This window comes from Pagrus major, chromosome 1 (genome assembly GCF_040436345.1).
Source record: "Pagrus major chromosome 1, Pma_NU_1.0".
Taxonomy (NCBI): Eukaryota; Metazoa; Chordata; class Actinopteri; order Spariformes; family Sparidae; genus Pagrus; species Pagrus major.
The window spans coordinates 16696912-16720533 of record NC_133215.1 but is presented as its reverse complement, the minus strand read 5'-3'; the positions used below and the strand labels follow the sequence as shown (position 1 = coordinate 16720533).

Below are 23622 nucleotides of genomic sequence, written 5' to 3'. Positions count from 1 at the left end.
TGCACTGTATTGTACAGCCTGAGCAATCCTGTTTATGGATTTATCAATAGTCTTAATTACAGTGTTATGTTCTTGCATCGATTTTGTGTCAAATATAATTTCCTGGCTTATCAGTGTTGGAAACAACAATGATGCAATGATTGTTTTATACACGTCTGTACACATGTAAACCTTTAGAAGTAATATATAGATACCACGGTAAGAGCGACAGTGTCATCAGAAAATTAAGAAATGTCAGTGTCCTGGTTGCTCTTTCTACAGTCGTTTAAATTGAGTTGGCAGGGGAGTTGGCAGCAGACTGTATTTTGTTACCGTGATTGTTGTTGCATGTGTTCATTAGAGCCCGCTTCCCAGCCCTCCCATCCCTCTCGTCTCTGTGTAAAAACCAAGGTTGACAGACCTGCAGTATGATACAGGCATGAGGCAGACAGATGATCGTTGCTCTTCTGTACAGGTGAGTGTTTTTTACATTTTTCTGGTACTGCTCAATGTGACGTAGTTGATAAACAAACTGTTGTTTTTAGATTGAATTTAAAAGACCTTGTTTGTAATGTTAACATCTGTGAATGAGTTATTTGAGTCACGTTTAAAATGAGCTCCTCTCCGTAGAATCAGACAGAAAGAAACAGAATCCGTCTGGACTTTAATTGTAGCCTTGTCAGAGTTGCAGTTACTATAACTTCGTAATAAAAAAGCACCTTGATATTTTATATTACATTTAAATGTGGACATCGTCATCATACTTCTAGTACTGTTTTCTCGAGCATTGTTAGATTGCAAAAATGACTAAACTAATAGACAGAATATGATAAAGTATTTGTATTAATACCAGGCATATAGACAAATATGATCACACTATTATATTCAATAATTTAAACTTTTATAAGCTTGAGAGGAAGATTTTGCTTTAAAATTGTACTAATTATTGTCTACTGGCAGTGTAAGTAAACTGAAATCTTAAGGTTTTGTTGTTTTTATTTTGTTGACAATAGCAGAGAAAGGGAATTATACAAAATTAAAAGTCTTTAATATAACTGTATGATTGTTTCAGATATCATGCTTCTCACATAAATAGAGAGATTAGAAGGATGAAAGTGAACAGAGGCGTGTGAGGGTAAGGTAAGGGGTGCCCATACCCTTTTTGCTATGTGCCGAAGTGCCCTTTACTCTGCCACTTCCCTCTTCAAAGAGGTAGAGGGCACTTCAGCAATCAGCACTGATACCTACTCACAGTGAATGAAGAATTAATATATCAGCAGCCTTTATGATAATCACAACAGGAAATAAATAACCTGTGGTAGGATCTACATGTAATAAAATCAAATGACTTACTTTATCTTGATTTTACTGATATTTCAAGCCATGATGTTGTGCGTCGGTTCAACTCAACAAGTGTAAAAGCCGAGAAAAAGTCTACATTTTCACTCAGCATCAGTTTGCCGTCACCGCCAGTCCCTGCGGTGTTCATTAAAATCTACTCCAAGTCAGCTGGAACATCTGCTCCCTGTTCACACCACTGGCACTCAGAACTTAATGTTATTCTGTTCCTTACAGTCATATGTGCTCTGCTGTGTGACATATTCTAATGTGCAGTGCATTCAGTGAATTCAGAGGGCTAAAGTTTCATAAATATGTAATTGATCCCTGAGGATAAAACAATCATTTGTGACATTTAGTGAATTACCGATATTTTTCATATTCTAATATTCAGTTGTAAATGATGTTGCGATAAATGTAATATACAGGGTTCTGCTTCCTAAATATATCTGTAAACAAGAAAAGTACCGACAGACTACAGACTACATATGTGTTGATGAAAAGAACATTTGTTTTTCTCTCCACACCAAGCAAAGAGATGGCATTTTAGATATGGTTACCACACCAGGACAAGCAGGTCCATAGTCTCCTGCGATTCGTACGTCAAACTAAAGCTTACAGTTTAGAGTTCAGCTCATGAGAAGTTACCATGGAGCAGCAATTGGGTCAGAAACAAACAGAATTCTGGGTGGTTTGTGCACTTTTTCACTGTTAATGTACCATAGAAGCGCGTAGGCAAACTGCTTTGAGACGCCTCACTTGAGCCCAAAACTCTCATTACTTATGACCGTATCTGTGTGTTTTGACAGGTTTGATTAGACCATGGATAACAGCAGCTGGGGATTGCTTGGAGACGGTAACACATCTCTTGAGTCCTGTACTACACTGAGGAACCCGGCGTCTCGCATTTTCCTATATGCTTTCCTCTCTGTTGGCATTATCTGCACAGTGGTGGGCAACTTCCTGGTGGTCTTGTCCATCGCCTACTTCAAGCAGTTGCAGTCACCCACAAACTCCTTCGTCATGTCTCTGGCAGTGGCTGACTGCCTCGTTGGCCTGTTAGTGATGCCTTATAGTATGATACGGACGGTGGAGGGATGCTGGTACTTTGGTTTCCTTTTTTGTCGGCTTCACTCCAGCCTAGATGTCATGCTTTGCACTGCCTCCATATTCCATCTCAGCTGCATTGCCTTTGACCGCTACTACGCTGTCTGCAACCCCTTACTTTACTCTTTAAAGATGTCCCACAATCGGGTGGCCTTTCTAATTGTTGTATGTTGGGCTGTTCCCATGCTCATCTCCTTTGGCCCCATAATGCTAGATCTCCATATTGCCGGTGTGGACATCCTGCTCCCTCAAGATGTGTGCGTGTTCTTGGTCAATCGCGTTTACGCTGTCATGGCCTCCTTGGTAGCCTTTTATTTGCCGATGGCTATCATGCTAATAGCCTACTGGAAAATCTTCAAAGCTGCCAAACGGCAGGCCAGGCAGATCAGCGCCATGGAAAGTCAGATGGCTAATGGAGTGGGCAAAGACTCAAGCAAGAAACAACGACACCGCAACACAATAAAGAGGGAAGGAAAGGCAGCAAAAACGTTGGGTATCATTATGGGAGTTTTCCTGATCTTCTGGATGCCCTTCTTTACAGTCAACATTGTGGACCCGTTCATTGAATACAGCACAGAGGTGGTTGTCTGGGACATATTTCTGTGGCTAGGATATATCAACTCATCTCTAAACCCCTTTCTGTATGGTTTCTTCAACCGTTCCTTCCGTAGGGCATTCCTCATGTTTATGGGCTGTAGGGTATGTCTGCCAGGATCCTCCCCTGGGATGGAGCTATCACACACTAGGAAGGACGCAAATGAACGTGCAGATTAACTATAAAATGAAGATAGAATCTGTTTGTTTTATGTAGGGAAAAATCTGTGAAAAGTAAGGGCTGCATTTTTAGTGAATCAATGGTACTATTCACAGAGTGCTCCAATCACAAATTTTTGTCAACAGCATGAAAAAATACTGTATGTTTGAAACAGAAAGAATTACAATTATACTATGAGAAATATTAGTGAACTGGGCCACTAACCATGCTTTCAACCATGATGTATGAAATCACTGTTTAATACTTTTGTGTAATGTGTGCTTTCTTTTTTTTAATTGTGTGAAGGAAAAAATTGTCTGGTCTGACTCTTACTTTTCAATATTAGCAATTTTAAGTAAATTATCTTTGATTTATGTCCATGTGTTACTCTGTTCTATGGCCTTGGAAGAGCAGTTCCCCAATGTCAGAAATATGAGATGAAAATTCACCCCGATATCAGAGATCGTGGTCACGACCTGCAAGAATAATTAGACAAGATGGTGTATGTCTATATTTTGTTTAGGCCTAAAGCATGTTGAAGTAAAATCCTTCAAATGATCCCCAGATGTATTATAGCCGCAATCGAAAGTGTTGTGTGTTCATTTTGAAAGGAGCTTTCTTGACAAATCATTTTTCAGTAAATAATAAAGGAAGCTTCAAATGGGTCAGGGAGGATGGCAGAACCGAGAGGTGAGTGTGTAATGGTGAGGCAGGATTACTTTTGTAGACTAGAGGAAGTCTTATAGAAAGAAATATGAAATAAGGGTTTTGTTTCTTTTCTTTTTTTTGAAATTGTTCTTATGAAAAGATTGATGACAGACGAAATTCAGAAGTTGCAGCACCCTTATTAGCTTCAACTAAAAATAACAGAAGGAAATATCAGACCTCAAGCTGTTGTGACAAAGTGGCAGGTGGTGGATGATTGAGGGCAGGTGTGGGTAGTTGTGCTCTCTTTCATCACCACACATTTTACATTCATTGTAAAGGACAACATAAAATGTACATTTTTTTTTTTTTTACATTGTTGTTTTTAATAGTTACACTATGATACTTAAATGCATATCACACGTGAAGCAATCATTAAAAAACAAACTACATGTGTCTCATTTCTTTCACTTCTTTTTTGCAAAGGTGCTGAAACAGTCTTACACAGCCCAGCACAGATATGGATTATGTTGCAGCATAATGATGCTCAGTACTTCCAGCATGATGGCACAAAAACATTTAATAAATTGATATTTTACCTTCTACAACTCTTCTTTGGAAGTACTTATACTATTATTCAATACTAATGATAGATAAAGGTTTTGTGACAGGTCGTAGGCAATGAAATATTTAATAAAGTGGGCTTACAACTGATGATGTGGAAATATAATTAAAAAAAAAATAATATCAATATTATAATGAAATAAAGCTAGTTGTTTCAATATGTTTATGTATATGTGTATATATATATATATATATATATATATATATATATATATATATATATATATATATATATATACATACTATACAAAAGACTATACAATTATATAAGGATAGAGTTATAAGTTGAGAGATAACAAAGTAGATGAATATTATCACAAATGTCTGTGCGTAAAGAGCATAAAATTGACAAACAACCAACAAAATAGAAGAATTAAGAGCATTTGTTCCCCCCAACCCTCCCATACTCCCCCCTGTGGCTCACTCCCACCCTGGCCCCTGCTTTTGCCTGGTGCATGTTGGCAGCCCAGTACTCATGAAGCATAAAGCATTTTTGTGTATTAACAGAATGAGGAGTCATCAACAATCTCCACCTACAAGCTATCAGTAGCTTGGCAGCTAAGGCCAGCTGGACAGAGACATCTCTGCTTAACAAAGAGTTTCAAGTCAGAGAAGTCATTAAGTAACAGGACTTCTGACAAGTAAGGAATTGTTTAGGACAATATGCTTGAAAACATCTCTGAAAACCTCTTCCAGACGTCTGAAATCCTCCCGGTCCATATGGGAAAACATGTTCCCTTTGCATGCTGAGTGCATAGGGGGCAGTTTGGTGATGGTAAAGAATTCATTTTTATGCAAAGTGCAGGGAGTGAGGTATGTTCTGTGTATGAAATTAAAATGAATAACTTTTCCTGGAAGGTATTTGCTCTGATATATGTTCTGCTAGATTAGTTTCCAGTCCACCTTCCATAGCCTGTCAGTAGGTAGGGGTTTACAGGAGGCCTTATGTAAGATGGAATACGTTGTGGAGACCAGTCCTGGGTCTGGTCAGAGCTATATGAAGATGGATGTGTGGATTTTTTCAGGATATTTTGAAGACAGTAAGTGTAGGGCTACTTTCCCTCGTCTGGTCCATTAATTCACCTGTCGACTGACGTGTTTGGGGGGTTGTAATTTTAAATCAAACTACACAATTTTAAATGTAACACATTTGCTGTTCTATGTTGACACAACATTAACTGGGGATGGGTTTTTACAGGTTATTCTGCTTCGTAATCTTACTCACATCAACATTCACTTCAACAGGAATATTGTTTTAGTATCTAGTTTTGCCAAAGTGCTAAATACATGTTCATGGTGGAATGGGGCTAATAGCAGGAAGTAATTGAGGTTTATTTGTCTTGATAGAGCTAGGGTCTCTCTCTCCTCGCCTGTTTCTCCCTCAGCCATTCTTTCCACATTGCCAATAACCTTAATCTGCTCTCAAAATCTTATTCACAGTGTTGTTCTAGTTTTTCTTTATTTTTTGTGAGTCAGCACCGTGGATTGTTTAGCACTTCAGGCCAGTCTTAGCTTCGCTTCTTAGACTGTAATACTTGAGTTGCACGTAACGGCAGCATAAAGGCAGACTAATTTGGGCTAAAATGCTAAAAAGGCTTAGCTTAAAGGCTGAAAAGGCTGCCAGCATAACCCAAGGCTATCTCAGACAGCCCCTATGGGCTGTGTTTCCATGGTAACACACAATTACATTTGCTGACAACTGACAAAAAGAAGAAAACATGACTCAATTTGCGGTTTAACATTGCTGTAAAGTGAGAAGTGAGAGTGGCAAGAGTTTTTGGAAACCCTAAGAGCTCACTGAAGGTATATATTATTTTCTGCTATTGCCTCATTCTTCCTGTAACTTGTAACCTAATCCTGCAAGGCACAGGGCTACCCAGTGCCCAGAACGCAAAGCAAATTAGTCTGACTCAAGATGGTCAAGTACCAGCTTTGTGGAAATGATGAACTTAGATGTCTATCTGCAGTCTGTTTATTAGCTCTCAGACAGACTCAAAGCCTTTCTTTATTAAACTTGCACAAGAAAGTGGCTCCCTCTTTAACCCTAAGTGTGAAAGTGTCATCATCACATTGCAACCAGTGACTTTTATCATTAGTTAGAATAAAGCTTTGATGGAGTTATAATGTTGTTTCAAGTCTGATTTGTTTTTGGGGACAGTGAGAGTGAGAATGAACGGACAAACACTTCAAAGGGCGTTTGTTAACGACTACAACAAAGAGCATTTGAACCATGACAACACGCTTTTATTTTGTGTTTTTCAGCATATTGGTTTTGTATATTTTTTTATGCAGTCTGGATTTGAGAGTACATTGGGAAATTAATTTCTGTCCTGACACCAAATGTTGGAAGTTTCTGCATTTATTTCCATCCTTTTCTTTCTTTACTTTGAAATTTTCTCTGACATGTAATAGTTTTGGTCATGATTAAATTGAGAAAAGTGCACTTCAGCTATTTGACATTCTCCTTGGTCGAGACACGAGTAAACTCACGGTGGAATGAAGTGAATGACAGGAAGCAATTGAGGTATTCTTGTCTTGATAGAGTCTCTCTGTCTCCTCTTTTCTCCACATCGCCTGAAGCTCCAGCCTCTGTGTCTGTGTCTGTCACTCTCTTTGAATTCCTTCCTTTTTTTTTCAGTCAGCAGATTCTCACTACTCTGTTCACCTTGCTTTACACATGCAGATATTGATTTCCATCAGTTTAATTGGTATTTTCTCCAAAAAGATATAAATTTGCTTCCCAACAGCATACATTTGAAATAAAGGTAAAAAGATCAGGATGCAGGATCACAGGTATGTGCATAATATTAAAGAATCTTTAGGCTTCTGGTTTGAAGTCTCTAGTATTAACCAATCATGTTTGAGCAGGTTCTGGTTGCATGCAGGTAAACAGTCTGTGTGGAGAGCAAAAGTTCATCTGCTATTGTCTGAGGACAATTTAGCTTTTTATTAGCTTTTTTTTAAAGGGTAACCCCACCAACTTTACACAGATCTTGGGTACTACTGCTTACGTGAAAAAGTAGTATAAAACCTTTTTGTGGCTCCAGAGGAAGCTGCATTTAATCTGATAAATTGTCTCCAGTGATGTGACTGAGTTGCATTGTGAGTAATGTAGGCCTCAGGTTTTGCAGTAGCTGTGTCCCCCAAGACCTGTAAACACACCTTAATGTGTTTTACCCCGTAACTCCAACTCCATTCACGGATCTCAAGTTGCTTATTGGACTGTAAACAATGACCGCTGCACAGAAGAGGAAGCCCAACAGCCGATCAGTTAAAAGATTGAAACAATAGCAGCATCTGATGGATGTGGCAGATTTTTTAAAATTAAGAATCAATTTATGGTACAAGGGTCCTTTGGCTCAAATAGTTTTCCTTCCTTTTTATTTTGCTTTTCATCTTACATAAACAAACATAACATCAAAAAATACAAAAAACAAAGCACGTTCATTTCACATCAGCACTCACTTGGCCAAGTAGAGTGACAGGTTTTCAATCAAACAAGTGTACATATCAATGTTATGTTTACATATCAATGCCAAGTTAATTCATAAATTCAACAGTTGGAATAAATACTGACTGTGCAACATCTTTATTCTTTGCTGGCCTCTTGTCTTTACAATGCCTTGTCAGAACAAAAAAATTCTAGATGAAGTATCATCTAGAATCAGAATTCATCAAGAAACATTACATTTGATTAATCCGTACATTCTGGCAACAATAAAAATTGCACTTATGACTAACTTTGCTCTGTTAGAGCTTCAAAATAATTGATTCAGTCTGTTTCCCTTGTATGTTTTTAATTTAAAGTCCGCTGAATATCAAAGCAGTCACCATTCATTGGGAGTCATCATCGTCACACAGTGTCAGCTGACAAATAGTTTTAAAAAATGTCGACTGTGTGATACAAAAATTTAAAGAAAAAAGTGGAATTGTAAAATGAGGCTTATGTTAAACGTCTTGCCAAAAGTACACCTGTCAACTGTGGGCTGTGAAATGTCGATGCACAGTGCTTCCAAATGACAGCAGTAAGTCCAAGGAGTTGGCTACGTTTGTGTCCATTTCCAAAATGTGGCAGCTCACAAGCAGTTTCATCTTAAGTAAACAAGATGGGGATGAGGGGTTGAGATAAAGTTTTAGTCCTGTTTGTGCTGGGATCAAGCCATCGTTCTCAGTCCACAGCTTTAATCAGGCTTTGATTCTCAGATACAGTCTTTCTTGCATGTTGGTCAAATATGACCCTTTCAAAATAAATAAAAGATTCTCTGGTGGAGTCTAAATGTCAGTCTCTTTAAGGCCATAGCAGTCTGCCAGATCATAGAACTGATAACTGCTCTGCTCACAGTTGTAAATCCCCATAGAGACCGTGTCTACTATTTCAATCCGGCCCACTGCAGGTGTCGTACTTTTTCCTGTCCCTCCCTTGATTTTGTTTGACAAATTGTTCACCTTCTCTTTCAGCTGGAATGAGGACTTCTGCAGTGGTGGAAACAGACTCCATCTCTTGAAACCTAGCGAGCGCCCTTTCCCCTTGTGCAACAAAGAGCTGCCACAGGATTCGTGCATAGCATAGCCAGGCTTATAGTCTCCCCTCTGATCCCTTGTCATTCCCTTGACAGCTGTCCGCCACCTCTGGTCATAAAAGCGACGCAGGACCCTCTGTCTCTGGTGACACTGGCACCTGAGGAGCCGAGTGAAAGCACGCTGGAACTCTTTGCTGGAGCAGGGGTAGATCATGGGGTTGATGCAGCTGTTGAAGTAGCCCAGCCAGAAGATCACCTTGAAGACAGTTTCGGATGGCTTCAGAGCCGGGAAGAAAGAACCTAGAAGAAGATGGAGGAATATTTGAGTGAATGTACAATTTATGCATATTCAAAATCATGTTTTTAACATTATTATTTGCAGCTTTTTCTTCTTTCCCAACGCGTCAAACAAAGCAACTCGGTCAACGCATTCAATCTATCACACTGTAGATTGCCCTTTGGGACCACTTCTGGAGGCGCCCTTTTTGCAAACTGGTATAAATCTGTTTCTGGAGGTAGTCAGGGTGGTTGGACAGGTCAAACACAGGTCTTTCATCCAGGAGACTTGAGTTTAAGTCCTGTGTGTAGCTGAAAGTCAACGACTTAACACAAAGCTGACCTGAAAATGATATTTTCCTAAACCTAACCAAGTAGTTTGGGTGCCTAATCCTGACCAAACTGGGGTCAACTCACAACAGTCCAAAACAAATATTATATGAAATACTTCTCAGCAAGCTTCACACTATAGGGGGAAGCAGAGCATCACAGACGAGATCCCAATGTCATGTTATTATTTTTTCTGATATGTGTCATGTGTGTTATGTGTTGCTGTTCATATGTTGTTATATGTTGTATATGTATGTTGTAATAAACTGAGTGATCAGTTCTAGGAGAAAATGTCAGATTTGCGGTAGTGATTTCGAAATTTGTTGTTGAAATCTCGCATATAGATTTCCCCTGGTAACCTAAGGTAACCCCATTTTTAACTCTATGAACTGCTGGTAATTCGCTCAGGCAAAGTCTGTCCAGACTTGTGTGAAGTGGCCATAAAGAGCTCAAAATGCCTGCGAGAGAGCCCTCATGCACTTTTGGAAATGGATCAGCCCTAAACCGTTGCAGATTTACCAGGAATACACCTCAAAGTCTGTTAGTCTGTGAGTGTGGACATTGAAGCTCAGGGCCACTGACCAAGCTGCTGTATTTGACATGTTGGGAGTGAGAACATGATGTTAATTTAAGTAAAATTACAGATTTGACTTATAGCTTGTTTTGAATTGGTATATCAATCAGCCCATTTTTTGTAATGGTTTATGTTATTTTAGGAACAATATAGGAAAGCAATGCTTGAATGATCCTGAATGTGCACTTTTGTTGTTTGATGCATTCATCAAAAACAATACATAAATACATATATATAACAATACAGTATGTATGTGTACATTTTTCACCCCTCTGACAGTATGGTATTCACATGATTATTTTTTGTAATGATTTATGGTGCAGCAGTGGGTGTTTGGTTGTGTTTACAGTAGCAGAGTAGTTTCTGACATTTTGTTGACTTTTATTAATGGAACAGATACCGATACAGCATGCTTCAGCCACGAGCGTCAATGCACAAAACTATTTTTATGATGCTTTTGCTTGAGTAGAATATTATATTAAAATTTTTTATTAATTTTAATTCATTCACATTAGTCTCACCTTAACCAGATTGCTAACAACATGAAGGGGCTTTGTTTTTAAGATAGAAGTAGAATATACACCTTCTCTTGGGGTGTTTCCCATGTTTGGATGAGAAAAATATAACAAAGACGAAAACCACGCCGAATGGTAATTTACAATAATCAAGATCATGAAAGTCCAATTTCTGTGAAGCCCTCGCTGCTTTGCTATGGCAATTGTGGTAAGACGTGCTGCTTTCTTATGAGATTCTGCCTTTTCTTTTCCTTTCTGGTTCCAGGCTTGGATTTAACGATGTTGACCCTGGACAAAGAAGCAACATATCACAGTGCTAATGTCAAGTCTGCACCGTCTGGGCCTAGAAGTCCATTTTCATTTCAATTTTGTTAGAACAATGTGGAAATATATGAAATGGCTTGTATGTAATTTTCACAGTAATGGTTTCATGCTGTTTTGACATCAGCTAAACAAGGGCAAAAAAAAAAAAATGCATGCAGGTGCAATTTACTCTGCGACATAAACTGAATAATAACACTCTTATGTCTATCTTTTTCTGCAGCATGACTGTTTTTTGTCTGTAGCATCTGCTACTTGATTCTTACTTTACCTTCAGTTCTGTTAATAGACTCAACTACAAATCAGTTCTGACACGATACGGTCAGCGATTAAGATTAATAAAGTGGTTAAAGGAGGTGATTACTCCATTGATTCTTGTCGCGGAAATGACCTCATCTTACAGGCAGACAGCAAGTGATTCACCACTCTGACGCACACTTACACAACACCATAATAACAGGTATTTTCTTTAGGTTCTTCTTTCTTTTTTGTTTGATTGCCTTTGAGACAACAGTGTCTCTTAAGTCAAACGTCTGCATGATGATTGCCAAATATTTTCTGAGGATGTGATTTTTTAAAAGTTCACATTGGCTTGTATCCGAGTACAAATCATAAAGCCAAGTAAGAGATCAATGCAGTGAATACACGTTGAAGCCTGTCAAGGAGTCTGGGGACCTGTCCAATGTCTCCGGCTAAATTTTTTGACGGCTCTTTTGTGTGAGCAGATGGATTCCTGATCAGTCCATCAGTTAAAGTGCTTAGGGAATAATCTCTTGACATTTAATTTTCTGTGTGAAGGTCAACATTTCATGAAGGGCTTTTTAAATCTCACCTTCAACATAAGGCCACATAGGATCAAGACATAGTTGCATAACCAATGGTATGCATGTATGGCTTTAGTAGCTGTAATGCTACTTATATAACCATTACCATTTTTTCATTTTCATTTTTTTAAGAACCTATTTGTAAGAAAAAAATCATTTTTGAGTCTCACTCCCAACTCGTCAAAAACTGACACTTTGGGATTGTAGGATGGGTCAGCCGCCATTCCAAAGTGTCCAAAAGTGTTCAAACCCAGAGCATCATTATTTGACAAGTTGGGAATGAGAATCAAAAATCAAGTTTTCTTCCAAATAGGACCTTCAAGGCTAAATAACTTCCTGCAGCAGCCAGGCTCTGTCATGGCAAAAGTCTAACAGGTGCAAACACAGTGTATTTGTTGGGATTCATTTCTGCTGCAAATTTGCTATATTAGCGTTTACAGCAGCAGGACAGTGTATGTGAGACCTACATAAAAACTACAGAGCCCATATTCATCATAAAGAAAGAACATGTCAGAAAGTACAACAGTGTGGCTTGCTGATGTGGTTTTAATAGTTTCTGGACACAGTGGAGGTCACAGAGAAATAAGGGACATCAGGAACAAGTCTCTCTCTGCATCTTCCAGCAAAATGCTGCTGACTCAGGTGTTTCTCATCTCGAGGACGGCAAATTATTGAAGGAAAAAAGTAAACTGGAGCACACTCATAGATCTTCAATTGTGCAAACAAAGACACAGTAGTGTGGAAACAATTAAAGGCCATTAATTTATCAGCGTGGTCCAGTCCCCTTTTTTCCTTTGAAAGACATAACAGACTTCGGCTACGCAAGCTTAAATACTTGTTAGTCGTGTCATAATTGGTTTATTTTCATGGGATTTATTGACAGTAAGAAAATATAGAATATCACCAGATTCTTCAAAGTGGAAACAAAACACCTGGGGGTGTCTGGCCACAGACATGCCCCACCTAGCATTCCAAAACACAACAGGATCACTTTTCATTTTCCTTAAAGTAACAACCACAAACAACAGAACAACGTGCCCTTATTCATTCATTTAATTTATAATGGAGACATGAAAGCAGATAGAGACTTCCGGTGAACCACCATGGAACCTTATTTTAGAAAAAAATATGTATGACAGTAAACGGTGAAAGGCAAATGATAGTAGTTTGTCATAAAACTGTTGAAGTATAGGACTGTGAAGTCTGATGTGATGTCTCATTTTAACGCTTACCAAAACCCATAAACGAAACCTTGTTGTGCCAGACTGTATATTAGCTAGCTCTTAGAAGTGACCAACTCTCATTTCACATCAGAATCAGAATCAGAATTCCTTTATTAGTCCTGCAAACGGGGATGGCCATGTTGGTGTTGGTTTAATTATTTAATTGGTAAAATTATCTTTTAAATTGACAATGTATTGACATGTGTCATTCATGGCACATTTTTAAATGTGATAAAGAATGTTTTTGTCTCTCACCACTGACTACTGCACAATTTCTTTTCATATATAGAAATATTGTCCCATGGGGCACACCGGAAGAGGCGGGATTTCGCCTCTCTATAGAAATGGTGTCAGGCTGCCAGCCTGACTTGATCGTGAGTCAGGCCTCATTTTCCCAGATTTCGTGCATAGTGGCAGAAAAAAATTGCATAATGAAAGCAAGGTTTATAGGAAATCAATCTAAATGCCATTGGTGTCAATTTTCTACAGCCATAACATTGTGCAATCAACATTTACTTCTTAATAATAAGTTAGAGCAAAATTGCTGCATTAAAGAGAAAAAGTGTTGAGTATAATCCAATTGTTTGGGTGTTGTGGGTTGAAGGCTGCATAAAACTCATTCTAATTTCAATCCATTGAAACATAACTGCAATTATATCATAATTCATAAATATATTGATCACAGTACTTATATTTTTTATGGGCTCTAATTCTCTAATCATACATTCCTGCAAAATGATGTAATTTCTAAACCTGTATAGCTTCAATAAATATAAAATGCACAATAAACCTTTACAAAGATAAATCAGCCAATAAAAAAAAAATCACTAATTAATTCATATTAAAAGCTAACTCTTTAGTCCCTGCGTGATATGGTTGTGCTTGCCGTTTCATCCATTACACTGGGAGAGAATGAGCATTCAAAGTGATTCTGAATGCAGCGCTCTCGCTGGAGTTTCAGATGACTCACACTACTTCGTCTAGATTTGCATCATCACAGAGAAAAGGCCTGATTGGCACAAGAGGTGCTGGAAGTACATGTCTGCCTCTCAGCAAAAGGTTAGTCATTATTAATGTGTATCTACGATGTACCAACATCAATCTGTCTGACTGACCAAGTATGAGTAAGCAGTGACTGGTCCACACAAACAAACAACAGCCTCTCAAAGGGATGAGTCCATATAACAACAGTGTAACACTTCATTGATCCCTATGGGGGACTTTATGTTTTAAACTACTTCCTCCGGGGCGCCCACAGTTCTGGATCAAACTGCAGAGCAACATGTCTGAATGGATTCTGCAGGGCTCATTGTTGCCAGCAAGGAGCTTAAAATCCTGAGAGTCTTTAATTTCTGTGGCTTCAACAATCACATTACAGACATTAGGACGCAGACACTATTTTAGATGATAAAGGCGTTCTCGACAGTCTGACTTTTTTTATGATGCAAATTAGAGGCCTCTACCATCGAGCAGGAATCATAAATTTAAAATTCAAGATGTCGTCAGACCTATTTCTCAAAAATAATTATTCCTTTTGGCAGAGCTCCCTTTTGTTTTCTGTTCTGAATACTGATTTGTGCTACACAGAGACTGTTTCAGACCTCAGATCCTGGATGATGGTTTCTATAAGCAGGTGGTATGTAAATGAAAGTGATATGATTAGAGATTGTTTGTCATCAAATCAACTCAAAATGCATGTTGCAGATGTTCCTCTTGAGAGCCTATAGATATTAATATACCAGTAAGTGTTTTTGGTGATTACATAATGTATGTAAAGTCCCAGTCTGTGACGGTATAATAATTTGTACTAACAATAAAAATGCCTTTGTTTAAAACTCATTCTTGTCTTTGCTCATTTCCCAAGAAGAGATGGAGTATATCTATCTTAGACTTCTGGATAAACGTAAACTTGCCCTTTTCCCTCACACTGAGTGAATAAAGTGATTAGCAGCAGCACCCTTTTGATTTCTCCCCACCTCACTCTCTCTCCCAGCTGGCATTGCTCTAATAATTTGATTCAGTACATTTGGAGGGGCAGCAACAATGAGAGTGCTGTGAGTGCTATACCTGATAACTGACTGGCCATAATGGCTTTTACAATCAATTACGTGAAATATATGCAAAATGAAAATTCATGAGACCACCATTAGTTTGTGTGTGTGTGTGTGTGTGTGTGTGTGTGTGTGTGTGTGTGTGTGTGTGTGTGTGTGTGTGTGTGGTGAAAACTATTACTTTGTGTAAGTGCAGCTTTATGTGCATCTTGCATTGAGTTACTCTACGTATATCCATCATGACTTGCATTTGTCATCCCCACTGAAGGGCCTTTTAAACCATCTCGTGATTATTGGATATTTCCTCATCCTAACTCCGACATCCTTTCAATACTGTGGTCAGTTTTAAAGTTGTTCTTATCGTTACATTTTTTTTATTCTTCGGTGCAAATACTTTTTTTTTTTCAGGACCTTCAGGTAGAATTTCATCTCATTTCACAGTGATCTTGCTTGTGGCTGCCTTTATGTCAAAGACAAATTTCCCTGGAGACAAATAATAGTAATCTTGAATGTTGCAGTTGAATAGGTATTCCACTGGACCGGGAACTAGCATGTGTGATGGTTGCAAGATGTCGGGAGCATTTTGTTTCAGAGTGCTCATTAGTGAAGAATGCCAGTCTATTGTGTCTTAAACCATCTCATAATTATTGGATATTTCCTCATCCTAACTCCTACATCTCATCATTCCAATACTATGGTCAGTTTTAGAGGTGCTCTCATCAATACATTTTAATTCTTCAGTTCAAATAATTTCGTATTCTCAAGACTTCCAGGTAGAATTAAATGTTGTTATTTAGCAGTGACCTTTTCCTGCAAATCAAGAAACAAAACCCTTGACACGGTTTATTTGTATTGTTTTTTATATATGAGACTCTGACTACAATACCTGTGTGCTTGTCTGTGAAATACGCTTAAGTATTTTTTGCATGCATGTGGAAGCCTGTGCCCAAGACATATTTCCCTTGAGACGAATAAAGTAATCTTGAATCTTGAATCCTGAATGGATGATGAACTGGACTGGGAAGGAGCACATGTGAGGGTTGCAAGATGTCGGGAGCATTTTTTGCTATAGAGAGCTCATTAGTGAAGAATGTCAGTCTATTATGACTGCTCTTTTAAAAATTAGCCATATGAAAACATAAGCCACGTTAATGATCACGTTGCAGATTTGACCTTTTCTGACCAAAACATTGTGTTTTTATAACATTAGAACAATGTTAATTTGATCAACTCCTGCAAATGGAAACCAGCATAATGCATGTATTCCATTTTGACCTGCAGCCAGTATTATGTTGCGTCGTTTATAGAAATCTATCTGAGGAGGAGCAGCAGGCTGAAAAGTTGAATCACTCCAAGTGACGCAAATGCATTAATTAGCTACTCACATTTAACATAAATTAATTATCTGGAAAATATCTCATATCACTGCCAACGTACATCTCCCACAAGGTGCTCAATCATAACATCAATTAGGTTACTTGAAGGCATTTGATGAGTTAAAAAAAATGATAATGCCCCTGTGCGCCTCTTTATGCGTTCTTGGCACATTTAATGCCAAGGGAGCAGAAATATAAAGTTATAAGACATACCAATGGGCAGAAAGAAGAAAAAAGGCAGCCAGCACAAGATGAACATCCCCACAACGATGGCAAGGGTTTTCGCAGCCTTTTTCTCCCGGGAGAACTTCATCAGCCGCACTGACAGCGAACTTCGGAACGGGTGGTTTTTGCTGCTTTTGGAGCTGGCCGGGCGCGCGTCCTCCAGCACGCTGCGACAGTGAATCCGGAGCACCACTTCCATCGACTTGTCCCTCTCTCGCTTGACGCCCGCTTCCAGACTCTTGGTAGTCCTGCGGGCCACCACGTAGACCCGAAAATACATGATGAGGATGACCATGAGCGGGAGGTAGAAAGAGAAGAGAGAGGAGAAGAGCGCGTAACCCGGCTCCTCTGTGATGCTGCAGATGCTGTCATCCACAGGCGGCGGTTCTTTCCATCCCAGCAGCGGCCCGACAGAGATCACCGTGGATAAAACCCAAACTAGGACCAAAATAGCTACCGCCTTCCTCTCTGTCATAATGCTCGGGTATTTCAGGCAGTGTTTAACACCTATGTACCGGTCGATGGAGATGATGCAGAGGCTGAGGATGGATGCGGTGCAGCAGAGCACATCCACCGCAGCCCAGATGTTACAGAAAACCCTGCCAAACACCCAGCATCCCAGAACCTCCAGAGAGGCAGAGAAAGGCAGCACGATTATGCTCAGCAGCAGGTCTGCCATGGCTAGGTTGACGATGAAGAAGTTTGTGACAGTCTGCAAATGTTTATTGCACACCACAGACAGGATAACCAAAATGTTCCCAACAATCGCCACCAGAATAAAAAGAGAGAGAATGATCCCGACCCCGACAACCTGTGAGTCCATGGTGAAGTTCGTGCATTTCGTGATGCTGTCGTTTGGAAACACTTCGTCCAAAACTGATCCATTGAAAGCTTCAGCAAAGTAGATCCCATAGCTGCTTTTGTTCCTCAAGTTAGAGTCTGTCATTTTTGAAACGCCATAAAGAGAACTTTAGAGCAAGTTTATTGAAGAAAGCATTGTGGTCAGTCTCACAATGAAGCGTGCGTCCTCGCAGTCACAATCTGACACTGGTCAGGCGAATTATAGGCTATTTGAAAAATGAGACATAAAAATGCAAAGTCCATGTAACTACATACAAACGCATGCATGATTAGGAGCTTGTTAGTGCTAAAAAAAAAAAAAAGAAGAAGAAAAATACTCTCACTCAAAAAACAACTGAGGCTTTCATTGTGGAGGGAGTAAAAGTATCATTTAGATTTTTTTTAAAAAGTGATGAAACAACAAAAACAAAAATCAAATACATTCAGCTCCATCTCCACGCATTTGCTCCATGTGATCGTCTTCCACTGGTGGCATCCTTTGTAACTGATCACAGAGTCAGAGCTGGTACAGCAGGTCTGGACCTACAGCTCCACCCACACGTCACATATTTACTGTTGCGTTCAGGCTCTCCACGAGAGAGCGTCACTTTAAATCCGGTCACGAATTCTCTTTGACACGCTGAAGAGGTCTGCCACGTTTAATTTCTTTATCTGACTTGATTTCACTGACAGGTCTTTGATTGTTGTATCTGTATGTATGATGATATCTTATAGTCTTATGAAGCCCTCATGGGAAAAATAAAGTGAGACAAAAACAAAATAAAACTCGTAGTGAGTTATTTCTGATGCACTGTATCAACAGTCAAACACTATAGAAAAGACTTATAGTCAATAAAATAGGTTAAAGCGTCTCCTGGTTAGTTAAATGTTGTCTGATGGGGTTTATAATACATTATGTAACATCCTGGAAGACACACACACACATCAATAATGTTTAATGACTGTTGATACAGTGCATCAGAAAGCATTTTGTGCGCTTATGCGTGTAGTTATGAAGCATTATGAATGCCCCGATAATGCACTATAGTTGTGGTCTTCATAGTTACCAAAACGCAGCCCAGTCGCCAGGATAAAATTTGGCATTCAATGTTTATGTTCACATTTGTACGTGTCATACCGAAATTTCTCAAAATGTGTCATATCACATTCACATGACCTGTTTATGGCCTGAATCCATAATGCAGAGGATGGCGGCTGCCGACAAGAAGGCTGCCAAGCCAGCGACCACAGTTAAGGACTGTGTTTCAACATTTGTAAGTGTGAAATTTTGTGTGGATATTTTTTAGGAGACCTCGAGACATGTTTGTGGTAATCAGATTGGGTAAACAACCCTTGGTGCCATGGCTTGGATTTTTGGTTTGTTCATATTTTGTAGCTCATGTCTTCATGTGTCATGTTTTTACTTTCCACTTCCTGCCTTTGTCTGTTTTCACACCCTTTTTCCTGCTTACCTGTGTTCCATTAGTTAATCATTTCTGTGTAGGAAAGTCTGTGTTTTCCCCTTTACACTTTGTAGATTTGTCTGTGTCCCTGTGCCAGTGTCCTCTGAGTCCTGTCTTTGTTCTCCATGTCTTATGGTTCGTCCTCAGTTTCTTTTCTTTGCACTTTCCTTTGCCTGCCTTTTGTTGCTTGGATTTTAGACATCAGCTTATCATTAGAGCTCACTTTTTGGTCTTTCTTGTCGTTCCTGCCTTTGTCTGTGTTGCGTCTCTTTTTGATTCACTCCTAGCACCCAGGACATCTCCAGCCCTGTTTGTGGCAACCAAAACGGGTATTTTAAGCCAAAACATGACCTTATCCCAACCAAGTGGTTTTTGCGCCTAAAACCTAACCAGACCATAAGCACAGTGTTGTCACAGGATAAAATTGAACCTACGGAAAAGTAAAGTTACAACATAAAGAAATGAAACATTTTAACATATCCATAGTTTGCAAAAACATGCATTGCCAGCATTCATTCTGATAACTGGGTTGTGTAACTCCATAGAAGCTATACCTGAAGCTACCTCTCCATTACGTGCAAAGACAAGACAAAGCAGCATCAGTGAGATTATCTAAACACCCAAGGGGCACCAACGAGCCAGAACTGACCACTGGAGTGCCTTCTGGCAAAGCTGTGAAGTTTCCCAGTGACACCACAGCTGCCATCCCCAGGCCTTATGTGCATAACTTAAGTAGAAGGACAGGCCTGCACAAACCACCAGGGAGCCCGAAGGAGAGGAAAGGTCAAGAGGCAGGGTCACAGAGCGGACAAACTAGGCCTGCATGGGAAAACATCAGCCCAGGATGTAACCACCACAGTGTTGTGACATACCGCTCAATCGTTTTATATATGGGGTGAATTTAAACATGTAATGATGAAAAAATAATCAGATATTCCAGCAGACATGTTGATCACTGATTACTGTATCAAAGAAGTGAATAAAATTCCAGATTTACAGAAGACTGAAGTGTGGGATCGATATAGCACTGACATCACATTTTATCCAGAGTCAGTGGGCAAAAAAACACCCAAGAGCAGGGTTGTTTTGATCCCAAACAGTAAAATAAGAATAACACTGCAAAATATTCTACCTTTAAAATCAGTAGCTGCAGTAAAAAGCAGTATTGATGATAGCCTGAGGTGTTTTGCTTGAAGTAAAACTTAACTAGTTTTCATATTTGCACAAAACAGTCAAGCTCCAGAAAGCTCCCACCGGTCCATGATTACAACTGAGTGCAGAGGAAAGTTAAAGGATATCAACTGCCTCCTCTTTGCACTTTGTTGGCCTCCATCTGTGTTTTCTAATTAGTTTTAGGGTTTAAAATAAGGCTAAACGTTTATAGCCTTGCTGGTGTGTCTGTGCAGTCCAAAAACCATTAGAGTCTCTGCCTCACCCCACAATGCTCTAATTCTGGCTACACACCAGAAAAAAAGACACGCAGGATGAATGAAAAATGGAGACTTGACTATTCATAGACCTTAAAAATGAGTGCAGCAAAAAGTTAAATTTGGCCTGAGAATGTACAGTAAGTAATCCACAAATCTCCAGATGATGTTCAATGCCAATTTCTTCTTCTTTCTTTCTTTCATTCTTGCTTTCTGCAACACCTGCGCATGTAAATTCTGGTAGGGTTAAGGGTAGTGAGAGGATCATGGTTATAGCAAAAAAACTGTGATTATATGTAGTATGGTGTACTGCATGTAAGTCAAACATTGGGGCACTATTCTTCCAGCATTTTGTCAGCTTTATACTCAGCTGAGCTTTGAATTGAATGGCAACAGTCACTGGAGCATACTTTACAGTTAATAAGCATTAAATACACAGTGCGTAATTTCTGCTGCTGGGGATCTCTTAATCAAGCAATGAAAACTACAACTGTAGTTTGATGACATTTTGAAGTAGAATGGGATCATGGGAGTTGTTGTCTTCACTGTTCAACAACCATCTATGCCGATGAAAATCTACCTGGCATAGCTCAGGCAGGAAAGTGAACGGAGCAGGTATTATATTAAAGGTGCAAAATGTAAGAATTTTAATTGAAAATATTTTAAAAACTTGTGAAAATTATCAACAGAATGTGAAAAAAGAACAGATAGCCTCAGCCTGTCCCAGTCCAAAGCTCCTATACTAACAGTGTAAACACCAAAACTTGAGCTCCCGGTCCAGACTGCTAGCTGCACAGCTAACTGCGCTAAGAGCAACTACAGCTACCAGTAGTTAGCGGTTACTCTGTTGATATGCTGCCCTCTATTTGGTTTGAGTATGAATTTGACAGGTGGCCTATTCTTACATAGTGCACCTCTAAAGTTTCATTCATATTTCATGTAGTCAACTGGATATTTCTCTAGGTTAAAATATTGTTGGAAACATTTGGGATAATGTAAGCACACAACTAAACAAAAATATATATACAGTAACAGAGGGTCCAGACATTATTAGACATTTTATTCACCCACCTTTACCTGTTGGTGGCATTAGATTAGATGTTAGATTAGAAGAGTCAGAACATCATTCAGATTTATTCGTTAAGGACTGTATCTGTATTAAATCCCAATGCTGATTTCACTCTGGAGCAATGGACAGAAAGATCATCCATCAAACCATCCACTGCTCTAGTTTGCCTAAAAGCACACATGATATATTAGCAACCGAGGTCTAATATGGAGACAGTCCTGTGGCTGCACTCCTGTTTCTAGTCACGGTGACTCTGCTTAGCTGTCAGAGCACATCCTCATTATTGGATTCATAAGAAAAGCGACATCTTCATCCTGCCCACCTGCTCCTCCTTATGAGAGGAGAGGGCTGACACTGCAGTCATGCAGAGCCCACAGCATCATACAGGAGACCGGCTATGATGGCATGGAGCCTGAGCCTTCCAGAAACATAGATGATTCGGATGTGTTATGTATGAGGAAGAGGTCGCCAATGGTTTGTCTTTATTCGAGGATCTAAGCCTTACTGATTTATTAATAGCTACTGATTTACCTTGCAATAACAGATTTTTTGGGTACTATGGGGCCGAGGAAACAAGCCGTGAACAACACTGATATAAGTCGTCACCTTTTGAGTTGATATGACAAAGTTGTTGGCTGCAGACTTAGCTTCACTACAATTGAAACCTTTCACATTTTCACATAGTTTGACATTGTAATTTTAATATAGTTGTTTAAATTCAGATTGTCTGCTTTAGCAGTGTTTGAGGGTGTTAACATGCATATTGGGTTAATTATGTAGGATCCATATCCCCTTTTATATAAAGTCACACCCACTTTTTTGGGCCAAACAGTGGAATGCTCTTGACAATCCAATTGATTACTTGTGTCACTTTCTGAAGACCCAAATAAAGGCAAAAAGCCTCTATAACATGCATAATGTGCAGTCTGCTGCTACTCATGTTGTGTAGAGCATCACCAGGGAGGACATCAAGTGTCTGCTGATTTCTAAAGCACTGCGGGTGGTCATTGATTGCAAAGAATTGATTGGGACATTACAGGAGACTGCACACTGGGGCTCTTTGATCTTTGTTCCCTTTTTAGTGCGGCTCGTCAGCCGACCAGAGTACCTCAGATTGACTGACTTACACACAGTTTTGAAATGCTGATGTATTGTAGCGTTTGGTTACTCAGAGTATGTTACAAATTAGCTTTTGGTATATCAACACAAGGCTGTCTCATGTATTCTGTGACGTCCTGCTGCAGTGCATAGTGCAGTCCCACCACTTGACAAACTTACATTTTTCTGTTATCCTCAGTTGCTTGCGATCCCGTCAAAAAAATCTTTTTCTACCAAAATGTGTGGTATTTTCTGTCATCATGTTCTGTATTTATGTACAATAGAAAAAAAAAAATTCTCAGCCGTCCTGCATATCTTCCTGAATAAGACATTTCATCCTTAGTCATTTGTCAAGAAGCCTGTCATAAATGTGTTAAGAGTAAGAGAAGGAGGGGCATTCTGTTGCCTACTCATATTTTGGGTCCCATTTGTTATGGTGCTAACCCAGATATTTGCACATTTGCACATCACACACACACACATACACACACACACACACACACACACACACACACACACACACACACACAACACATTCTTTCTTTTCTGTTCTCTCTCTCTCCCCCCAGACTCTCAATATGGTAATCTGCACAAGACTTTGACTGTGTGCCATCTTATCAGTCCTCAGCAGAGCGCTGGGATTCAGTCGGCCACAAGTCATGCCGTGCTTTGATATCACTTCATACATGATCGTTCAAAGCCTCGAATGTTTGAAAAGGTCAAACGGTCAGAAGTTTCTCACACTGGTTCTTGGTTTGCCGCATTGTATTGTCAAGGTGACAACTGACCATGTAAATTCTCTGGGCGTCCTGATAACTCATAATAAAGCACCTTTTGCTGTAAACTGAAGCCACTTTGCTTCAAAGTCAAACAAGGATCTGTTCTTTTCCCTTCCTGTAACCCAGCAGCATCAAATGCCTCTCAGCCTCTTTGCGTTCAAAAGTGTTGATTTTCACTGTATGACTGCCTTGTAGAGCACTCTTATCAGACAGGGGAAACTTGTTGACTCCACTGCTTTAACAGTGTGAAAGCTGAAGCATTTA

General features: G+C 39.4%; 2 protein-coding genes across 2 annotated transcripts; one reads left to right on the top strand and one right to left on the bottom strand.

Annotated features, from left to right (window-relative positions):
• The first annotated feature begins 2139 nt into the window (after positions 1–2139).
• On the top strand, positions 2140–3198 carry LOC140994762 (5-hydroxytryptamine receptor 4). Its single transcript, XM_073464573.1, has one exon. It carries the CDS (start codon positions 2140–2142, stop codon positions 3196–3198), a length of 1059 nt encoding a protein of 352 aa, XP_073320674.1.
• A 4915-nt stretch (positions 3199–8113) lies between these two features.
• Positions 8114–17807, bottom strand: adra1d (adrenoceptor alpha 1D). The gene is made up of 2 exons (XM_073469246.1): positions 16671–17807; positions 8114–9267 (listed from the first exon to the last, which is right to left on the bottom strand). Exons 1-2 carry the CDS (start codon positions 17626–17628, stop codon positions 8720–8722), a joined length of 1506 nt encoding a protein of 501 aa, XP_073325347.1. The 5' UTR covers positions 17629–17807; the 3' UTR covers positions 8114–8719.
• Positions 17808–23622: the final 5815 nt, after the last annotated feature.

Excerpts from the sequence above, each read along its gene's own strand:
- LOC140994762 (XM_073464573.1), top strand. The coding sequence starts at position 2,140 with ATGGATAACAGCAGCTGGGGATTGCTTGGAGACGGTAACACATCTCTT.
- adra1d (XM_073469246.1), bottom strand. The coding sequence starts at position 17,628 with ATGACAGACTCTAACTTGAGGAACAAAAGCAGCTATGGGATCTACTTT. Across the intron at positions 9,268-16,670 it reads TTTCTTCTTTCTGCCCATTG|GTTCTTTCTTCCCGGCTCTG; the intron begins GTATGTCTTATA and ends ATCTTCTTCTAG.